Source organism: Trematomus bernacchii, unplaced genomic scaffold (assembly GCF_902827165.1).
Source record: "Trematomus bernacchii unplaced genomic scaffold, fTreBer1.1, whole genome shotgun sequence".
NCBI lineage: Eukaryota > Metazoa > Chordata > Actinopteri > Perciformes > Nototheniidae > Trematomus > Trematomus bernacchii.
Window position 1 is genome coordinate 4,996,878 of NW_022987708.1, and position 10,429 is coordinate 5,007,306.

Sequence of the window (10,429 nt, forward strand, 5' to 3'; positions counted from 1 at the left end):
ATAATAAAAAGATTAATGTAATTATAGGAAATAAAATCAAAAATTGGCAATGCAAAATAAAATAACCATATGTATATAAAGATATAAAACAAACAAGAAATGAAAGCAGAAATGTTAAATATGATTTTAAATAACAATATTTATGTTGAAATAAGAAGTGAAAGTAAAAGAGGGCAATACAACAAAGATATAATAAAATACAATTAAAAGATGTACATTAACATAGGAAGTAAGAATACAAATGTGCAATACAAGATAAATACTTAATAAATAGCTAAATGTATATATATACACAAGTAAAAGTGTGAATTTCAAGATAAGAAAAATATAATAAAAAGATTAATGTAACTATAGGAAGTAAAATCAAAAATTGGCAATGCAAAATAAAATAACCATATGTATATAAACATATAAAACAAACAAGAAATGAAAGCAGAAATGTTAAATATGATTTTAAATAACAATATTTATGTTGAAATAAGAAGTGAAAGTAAAAGAGGGCAATACAACAAAGATATAATAAAATACAATTTAAAGATGTACATTAACATAGGAAGTAAGAATACAAATGTGCAATACAAGATAAATAAAAAGACTAACCTTACAGAGTTAAAGTAAAAATGTTGCAATACAAGTTGTAATTAAATAGAATAAAAATATGTATGGATAATTTAATAGGGATTATTTTTTTTGTTGAGACATCAGGACCCTTCTCTACTCCCTCCACATTCATGCTGACCCGGAAGTTCAACCTCATAGCTTCCGCAAAGCAGCCTACCCTTTTTGTGAATGGGTGCTTTTGTGGTACGGTTTTCACAGGTAGGTTGGCCATCTCCTTCTTCCTTTTCTTAGGTGTGAACGTCAGAGGAAGGCTCTGATCATGTGGAGTGTGTAGCTTCACATCTTCCAAGATCTCGGTCATTTGGTCAGTTAACGTTTTAAGGTAATCTTCATCTTGCAGATGGTATGTTAAGTCAGTAATCTCACGCAAGAGACTGGCACATTCCCTTCTTTGTTTAACCTTTCTTGGTCTTTTCCTTTCGGGCAAAGCGTTACATGGTGACTGCATTTCCACTGATACCGGTGTGTATGTATGATCTGTGATGTCTGATCTGCCGCTGTCATCCCTCTCACAAGAAGTCTGTCCCAGACATGCATTATCCAGGGAGAAGAGGGGGTTATCCCTGTAATTAGATGCCAGTTTCTCCCAACCCCATTCATGCACATGATTAAAAACAGCACAGAAGTGCTTGCAGGGCAACTTGTGCTTTGCCCAGTCTTTGCAGGTGCACGATGGCATGATGATACTTTCACCAAAGTTGATGTGGTGCTGTGTGCAAGGATGACTTTGGCTTTTGACATGGAACATGCCATTGCCCTTTGCAACAACGTCATTCGCCTCATAAAACTGGGCTTCTGTAAGCCTTGACATCACATGGTCTGCTACACTTCTTGGTCTGTCTTTTAAGAACTTTGGCATGTTCTCATTGTACCTTCTGTAGAATGAGGAGTACTTGACATTGAGTTCAATGTACCTTCAATAAGAGATGAGAACAATATCTTAGAAGTCTCTCTGTGACAGTTTGCTTTCTCTGACATATAGATATGGTATTTGATAATACAATTGTCTCAGAAACATATGCAACAATGAACAACATCAAACAAATATGTTGGAAACAAAGCTATCGAACATTACATTTATATATATATAAAAATGTGTGTGTGTTTGTGTATGTATGTATGTATGTATGTATATATAAATATATATATGTATAATCATAGTAATTCTTTTTTAGCTCACTTCCGATATGTCCTTGGTAGGAAGTCAGTTACCAACACAGTGAGCATTTCACTGAGGCTGCAGTTCTTATAACCTTCAAGATGAGAATGCTTTAGGGTTTCATTTTGTCTTTCCACCCCATTGTTGGTGTAGATGGCCACCTTGAGATCTTCATCCCGAAACACGTGCACCCATCTCTACACAAGACAAAAAAAGACAAAAAAAATTAAAAGGAAGACTCTTCAAATTCAACAAATGATATAATAAATATAATATAAAAGTAAATATAATATTTGAACTTGATACACACCTTAGCCTCTGGGAGCCACTTATTTGAAAACCACGCCCTCACTTTTTCATTGTCCTTCCAGACTTTGGCCTCCTGCAGGTTGCAAAGGCGTGTGCTGAACTCCTCTGGAGTTGAAGCAGCTGCAATGCTTCTCAGAAGCGGTAGGAGACTGTCTTGTGCATGGCTCACTCCATGATCTTTCTTCCTGCACCATTCAACCCAAGCTTTCTCCCTATGGAAGTCGCAGAGAAGCACCTTGGAACCTGGATAAAATATAAGAGATATATTACCTGCACCATGTTGTCATTTTATTTTGTCGCGTTGCTATTACATAGTATACGCGACAAAATATAGGCCTGCTTTTTATACATCTGTCTGTCAGTGGAGGTGATGACTTTATTTTGAAGTAGATTGTTGCATACATTTGCATGTAAATGGTTATATTTTGGAAGTTGGTGGAATACTATGTAAAATGTATCCTTTTTTTTAATTAACGTTTCATATTATGTGAATTAACAGATTTCTACAGTTACTGCAATTTCACCTTGAAACTCTTCCTCCAGGGCACCGATCTCTACCTCTGAGAAATCAACCATGAAGTGGCTAGGGCTCCAGTCAGGGTTCCACTCCTTAAACACCTGGAGGGCTTCTTTGACATCTGCTGTTGTCTCACTCTGGGTCACAAAGAGGCCAACCACTGCATAGCACACATTTGTACGTACACATAGGAAGAAGAGGGGAACAGAATAACGACACGTCCGGTAAGTAGCATCAAGCAGGCACATCTGTTGTCCATACAGGTGGAGAAGCCTTCGCTGCCAGGCTGTCTGGTAACAAAACAGCAGCTTTGTGACAGTTCCGTCCTCCTGTAGCTGGCTTGGCCTGTACTTGATTTTGCAGTCATCAACTAACCATCTGGGCGTCAGAAGCTGTGAATGAAAGTGTAACTGGACATTATCATCATGTAGCCTCATGGCCCAAACATTAGGAACATTTGTTGTCATATCAGGGCAAAAAACAGTTTTGAAGTTTTAGTTGCATTTTGAAAAATGGTCATACCCTGCATATGAACCAAATACTGCTACTTTGCTTTGCTTACTTACACCTGCATTCAGAGGACAATGTATCATGTAAAAAAAAAAAACTGACCATGCTTGGTGAAGTCACAAACTCTGTAAGTTGTGCATTAACCACCCACACAAACTTGCATGGCTTGAATAATATTAATACTATTCTACTCTCAGTGTATTACCTGCAGATTGACCTGGTCATTTTTGGATTCACGTATTCCCTCCTTCGTTCTTGATAAGATATTCCTGATATCCTTGTCTGTGGGGTAAAACCTCCGACGTGTTTGTGGAGGTGGCTGCTCCCCCCGGAATAGCTCGTCATTTACAAAATTGAACAGTTGACGTCTAATCTCACTAAGCTTTCTGGCACCAGCCAAGGTGAGCTTCACTATTTGTTGTTCAACTCTGGAATCCATCGGTTCACGCAGTTCAGCTACCTGTACATGACGTTGAACAGGGTAATTATAGATGTTTAAAGCTGTCTAAAGAAAGTCCTCTTTGTACAGCACAAATTGTACCTCGCATCATGTTTCTTACAGCAGCTAAAGGAATAGATTTTGCATGGTTACCTCTCCAACAGTTGGATGGTTTTGATGGTCACTTTCTGGGGTGAAGCATGTGTGGTATTCCATGACTACTTCAACTGTTGAAGGATCAGCTGCAACTACAGCCTTTAGTGCTGCTGAGAGCTCCCTCCTCTTTGCTTTACTGTTCTCTGCAATCTGGGGAATATAAAAATGACATGGCAATTGGGATCATGACACGAGAGCAATTATAGCATTGAACGCACTTGTGCTGTGCTTGTGCTGTACCTTGAAACCAGGACATTTCATGACCTGACTGACAGTTATCTGGGCAGGGCAATCCATCTTCTTCGTATTTTGTACGAGATGGCGTCTTGCATTGAAGACATGGTCTTCAAGCTAAGAGAAAAAAGGTGTATAGAAATACAATATTAATATATGTATACATTTTCATGGTCTCCTCTCCATAACGTGGAGAACATAATTTTTGCTATGGTTCTTTCTTTTGTCTTCTTTAAAATATTTGTAGGTCCTGCTAATATAACTATAGTGGGACATTATGTCATTACCCCTGCATCTGTACTGTTTGTGTCTATTTATTTTGCACATATACCATCCCCTGTTAAAATAAGTAACCAGTATAGGAAGAATTTGGTGCCAGGTCATGACCGTGAGCTGGTTGGGTTCTGTAGGTGAACAAAGGAAGGATATCCCCCTTTATTTTGTCTCAGAAGAGGCCATTGAATTTCGTTTCCTATTCCTCTAAAGTTTAAACGACTTATGTATTTACATAATGCTGATTCCTATGTTGTTATGTGTCACAGTGTTATGTGTCATAGAATGCCACATAATGCATGTCATATTACGAATAGTTGTTTAATTTTCCTTTACCAATTATTTTAAGTTGTTAATGCATGTAAATTCATAAATATACCGCTTGTTTCTCTTTTTGTGCATGGTACTTCTCCTTTTGCCGAGTACACCTGTCCTTTCCCTGGTGGCATCCATATATCTTGGTGCCCACGAGTTGGAATGGCACCCCATCATATGGTACACATTTCAACTGCCAGTATATCTTTTTCCCTGGTGAAGGTTGCACGTCTGTATTGAAACATTTGTGACAAAAATACATATTTCATATGGTACACATTTCAACTGCCAGTATATCTTTTCCCCTGGTGAAGGCTGCACGTCTGTATTGAAACATTTGTGACAAAAATACACATTTTATCCATAAAAGATGTATTAACACTGGTCAGTTTAGATTTGGAAAGACACTCGGAATTTGAAATGTCTTAAGTAACTTTACGCCTGATAATTCAACCTGTTGCTGAATGTACAGTAAAGTTTCACGTATTTTTCGCTTTTATCAGTTATGTAGAAAGCTGAAACTACCAACCTATAATTCAGTTGTTGTAGGCATTAAAACACAGAACACCAAAATAAACATTTTAGTGGTGTGAACGCTCGTGAACTGTCAAGAGGAGGGCGGGGGAGCCTCGCTGCGGGGAAACTGTGGACCTCTGTCAGCGCAACTTAAATGATGCCGTTTAAAAGATGAATAAATTCACGGCTCGAACCGAGCCGTTCTGTGCCCCGTCTTATATATGTAATACTTATACTTATATACTTATACTTATATATTATTATACTTATATACTTAGGCCTATATAAGGCCTACTTAATATTTGATTACTGACACAATGTAGGCTACTTGGTCATCGTTGTTTCTTCAATTTCCGATCTAACTTTACAAACTTACTATTTTCCCCGAAAACCTGTTCCTTTTTGTACACAATATACTTTGTGATCGTTGTTTCTTCAACGTCTGCTAACGCTTCCTCGAAATCCTTAAGTGTTTGAAAGATTTTATGTGAAAGCATCCTGTTTGTTGCGCGTTGGCATCCTTGACAGACTTGTCTGTTGGAGGCTCGCGAGCGCAACAAAAGTTGCCGTCTCATCCACGACCACTATTACGTCACTTCCGCCGCATAAAACCCAGGAGGTATACGATCTAGCACTAACCATGGCAACCATGCGCGGGAAGTCTTCTTCGCTGCTTTTGTGGCAGACTACAGCGCCACTTACAGGCCTGGCATATGTACTACAGCGTCTCCAGCGCTTTCGAGCGGCAATGGCCGGCTGTGGCCCAATCCCATATTCCCCTGATAGGTGGAGAGTTGACCCAATGGCCGTAGCGCCACCGTCCTGACGTCAGTAACGTGTTCAAATCTGGATCAGTTTTTATCAGATCCGTTGCAGCCCCGTTTTTAGAGATTTGGGTATGGAGGAAAATAGAGAGGGTTGTGTTTTCTGACACTTAGTGAGTTCCCTGGAACACCGGGGACACATATTCATGTATAAAAGACATACAAAAGTGCATTTTGCATGATAGGTCCCCTTTAAAGTGGACCTATCATGCTATATTTGAACAATATATTGTAGGGCCATACCTATATAAAGTATATAAATATAGTTTTTTTTTCAAAATACCAAACAGATCCTGCATTTTAGCCATGCCTCATTTCGCTCCATTTGCTCTTTTTCCAGCCCTGTTTTTGCAGGGGGCTGATTCTGTGAGCTGCAGCTGACCACGCCCCCCTGCAGGAGAGGGGAGTGTGCTCTGATCAGCTGCTGGGCTGTCAGAAGAGGGGGGAGATCTCCATCCTCCGTGTTTTATTATATTATTATATAGAGTCGTCATTCATTTGTTTTAAAGCTCAATAAATAACAAAGAAGACCTTTGACCGGCACTTTTCTAATTTTGTCCGGAAGATTTAAACTTTAACGAACATCTTGACCGGCGAAAGTAACTGAAACTGAAACTCTGCCGCACGGTCCCCTCATTCCTTGGAAGAGGCGGAGAGGTGGGTGTTTGTCATCTGCTGGTGGACTAACCGGAGAGAATTACAGTGCTTGCCTCGACGGGGAGGGATTGCATTGAATTACAGCAGCAGGAGCAAACACTTGCCTCGGGGAGGGAGAAAAAAAGCCACAGCGGAGAATAAACAGAAGGGCAACCATGGCAACCATGGCAACCATGGCAACCATGCGCGGGAAGTCTTCTTCGCTGCTTTTGTGGCAGACTACAGCGCCACTTACAGGCCTGGCATATGTACTACAGCGTCTCCAGCGCTTTCGAGCGGCAATGGCCGGCCGTGGCCCAACCCCACATTCCCCTGATAGGTGGAGAGTTGGCCCAATAGCCGTAGCGCCACCGTCCTGACGTCAGTAACGTGTTCAAATCTGGATCAGTTTTTATCAGATCTGTTGCAGCCCCGTTTTTAGAGATTTGGGTATGGAGGAAAATAGAGAGGGTTGTGTTTTCTGACACTTAGTGAGTTCCCTGGAACACCGGGGACACATATTCATGTATAAAAGATGTACAAAAGTGCATTTTGCCCTTTAAGTAAAAATTCAAAAGTATTAGTATCAAAATATACTTAAAGTAAAAAGTACTCGTTATGCAGAATGGCTCATTTGAGAATAATATTTATTATATCACTGGATTATAATTAGTGATGCACTAACTCCAAGGTCTCAAACTGCAGAAAAAACACTTTCACTTACTGTAAAAAAAACAACAACAATATAATTATAAGACATTTTAAGTATGACGAAAATATTTTAGCAATGGTAATAAAAAAGTATTTTTTTGACATGAGAATACCAGCAATGGCCCCAAGCCAATTTGTGTTGCATCAATAATGTTGCAGCTAGTAAACATAGAAATTATTTTTTGACTACTTTATATACTGCAGGGTAGCTTAATCCATAATAATACATCATAATTTAGAATTTGATTTATATTTTTGAACTAATCTCATGGTTCAAAGTAACTAATGCTGTCAAATAAATGTAGTGTAGTAAAAAGTACAACAATGTCTTCCAAAGTGTAGTGGAGTAGAAGTATAAGAAGCATAACATGGAAATACTCAAGTAAAGTACAAGTATCTCAAAATTATACTTGAGTACAGTACTTGAGTAAATGCACTTAGTTACATTCCAGCTTTATACTGTGAATGGTTGAGCTCCAGGTCGCATTTTCAGATTACGAAGTTAACTTTATATTGGGGGGGGGGAACACATCCAACATTTTATAAATTACTGACAGGCATAAATTATTCAGTTATTGAAAAAAAAGCCTACTACTAACTAACATGATAGACCATCGCTGTTTCAAACTCTGAGAGCTGTTCAAACAAAAATAACACTGCCATCTTTTAATCTTCACTTGTGGCCTCGGTTTTATTTACGTTAGCCGTGTGTGTGTGTTTACTGTGAATTAGCTTCATTTGGGATTGCATGGTCCGTGTACGCTTCGTTCATTTATTGATGGCAGAAACGAGAAAACAGCGGTAGCGCTGGGTCTAACCTGTGTAACGGTGTTACCGTTTAACTGGTGGCGCGGAGGAACTCGTGATATTCTATAACGGTAGGAATGTATCAGGGGCGTGGCCTTTGTCGAATAACCAGGAAATACACATTTCGATCGCTTCTTCTGTCGTTTACATTTATCTTTTGGTATATTTGGCTGGATAGGAACACTTTGATGCACATTCAGTACCAGTGTGTGAAGTTGTGGTTGCGATGCCGAAATCCGGACGTGTACAGTGAGGACTACAAAATGACAATGAGGTGACTGGGGATGTCTGTTCAAAACATTGCACGCTTGAATAAATAATTTAAACCAGTTATTTTTGCCAGACTTATTACTGAATATCGTTCTTAATGTGATACTGTAGAGCCGATGAAAGGGAGTCAGAGGCGGTGTGTTCAGTATGGAACTCCACACTTTATTATCCATTAATAATCAAGGTTCAAGGTTCAAGGTTCTTTATTGTCAATCTGACATAGCTACAGAGTAATTATGTAGTTGAAAATCTTATGTCACAGGCTTCTCCAACAATGCAACATAATAACAATAAGAGCATGAGCAATACAAAAATAATAATAGTTATAAAATGAAATAAAGTTATGATGTGGAATAGTGCAGTACGAGTCTATATACAAGTTATTGGAATGATATATATATATTAGGTATTAGATACATACTACTGAGTAGCAGATGAATGTTTGATGTTGTTTCAACAGTTCCATTTTTTAACAGTCTCACTGCCCGCGGGAAGAAACTGTCTCCGAATCTTCTTGTCCTTGCCAGGATGCTGCGGTAACGTCTGCCAGACGGCAACAGAAAGAACAGTTTGTGGCTGGGGTGATGGGGGTCTTTGATAATCCATGGGGGTCTTTGATAATCCATAAAACAAGGAAAGTACATTTGCTGCTACTGCATGTCAAGCTAGAATGAATTACATCAAACCCCGGTACCCTCACTAACGGGTCCGGGTTGCAACACAATAATCCCAACGGTGAATTATGTCCCATAACTTGTCAGCACACAAGCCCCCCCAGAATTCACCCATAAACAAAGTCAGCGTGGCGGGGAGGAACGACAAGTCGACCCCCACGACTCCTGAGCACGGGAGCCGGAAAAACGACCTCTGCATGGGCGGCCTCCGGAAGAGGCGAGACCGGAACAACGGGTCTCAATTCAGTAACAGGGATCAAGGCCGGGGGGCGCGCCAGCACCACCGGCTGGTCCATATCCAAATGGGCCGCCTTCACCCGGTCCACCGAAACGTGCTCGGGCTTACCACCCAGGTCGACCACAAGGTGTTTGTCCCTGTGTTCCAAAACCCGGAAAGGTCCATCGTAAGGAGGCCGTAGGGGACCCCTGTGCGCATCGTGCCGGATGAAGACGTGTTCTGCCGAGCGGAGATCCGTGGGAAGCTGGGACACCTGAGTACCATGTTGAGCAGTGGGAATCGGAGCAAAAATCTCAGCCAGGGAGCCGATGCGTTAGGGAGGAAATCCCCTGGAACCCTCAGCGGCTGACCGTAGACCATCTCAGCCGTGGAACACTGCAGATCTTCCTTAGGCGCGGTCCGCAGGCCCAGCATTACCCAAGGCAGCTTGTCGACCCAATTGCCGTCCTTCACGTCGCAATGAAAGCCCGGGCTATGTCAGCCGCTGACGTCGACTCGACCATGGAAACGTTCCTAAGCGGCTTTCGTGTGGCGGTGCACCTTAGAGCGCTGACAAGCCACGCACTCACCAGCTCAAGTCCTCAAGTCTTTTTTTAGCCCCCGCCAGACGAACTTCGCGGCCACCAAGCGCACAGAAGGCTTACCGCCGGGGTGACACAGGTCGTGCACCGCCTCAAAAACGGAGCACCTCCAACTGGCAGGCCTGTGGAGACGTCGCACAGGAGAGTAACGCCCGCGTCACCGAAAACCACGTCTTCCAAGCGCAGCCCCAAGCTATCCTCCTTCAGGGCCTGTACGCCGGGGTCCGTGACCTGGTCCGTGACCTGGTCCGTGACCTGGTCCGTCGCCATGCGGGTATAGTCCAGGCCCAACTGGACGGCCCCGATGACGACCCTGGAGAGGCAATCTGCGACCAGGTTCGATTTGCCAGCCACGTGTTTAATGTCTGTGGTGAACTCCGAGATGTAAGACAGCTGCCGCTGCTGACGTGCAGACCAAGGCTCCCACTTTTGACATGGCGAACGTGAGCGGCTTGTGGTCGACAAACGGCATAAATTCACGGCCTTCCAGTAAAAAACGGAAGTGCCGCACGGCCAGCCAGAGTCCAAGGAGCTCTCGGTCAAAGGCGCTGTACCTGCGTTCCCTGGGCGTCAGCTGACGGCTGAAAAAGGCAAGTGGCTGCCAAGCGCCCTCCACCCACTGCTCGTGCACCGCACCAA

The 10,429-nt window shown here is 41.9% G+C and overlaps 1 protein-coding gene across 3 annotated transcripts; it reads right to left on the reverse strand.

Annotated features, from left to right (window-relative positions):
• Nucleotides 1–477: 477 nt before the first annotated feature.
• On the reverse strand, nt 478–5,643 carry LOC117490928. Of its 3 annotated transcripts, XM_034140707.1 has the most exons (9): nt 5,426–5,643; nt 4,598–4,764; nt 3,952–4,062; nt 3,709–3,861; nt 3,322–3,576; nt 2,614–2,998; nt 2,091–2,332; nt 1,802–1,977; nt 478–1,535 (listed from the first exon to the last, which is right to left on the reverse strand). In XM_034140707.1, the coding sequence occupies exons 1-9, from the start codon at nt 5,622–5,624 to the stop codon at nt 602–604; spliced, it is 2,622 nt and encodes an 873-aa protein (XP_033996598.1). In that variant the 5' UTR covers nt 5,625–5,643; the 3' UTR covers nt 478–601. The 3 variants fall into 3 exon arrangements, with proteins under 3 accessions (XP_033996598.1, XP_033996601.1, XP_033996599.1); XM_034140710.1 differs by lacking the exon at nt 4,598–4,764 and having other exon boundaries at nt 5,426–5,642; XM_034140708.1 differs by lacking the exon at nt 3,322–3,576 and having other exon boundaries at nt 5,426–5,642.
• Nucleotides 5,644–10,429: the final 4,786 nt, after the last annotated feature.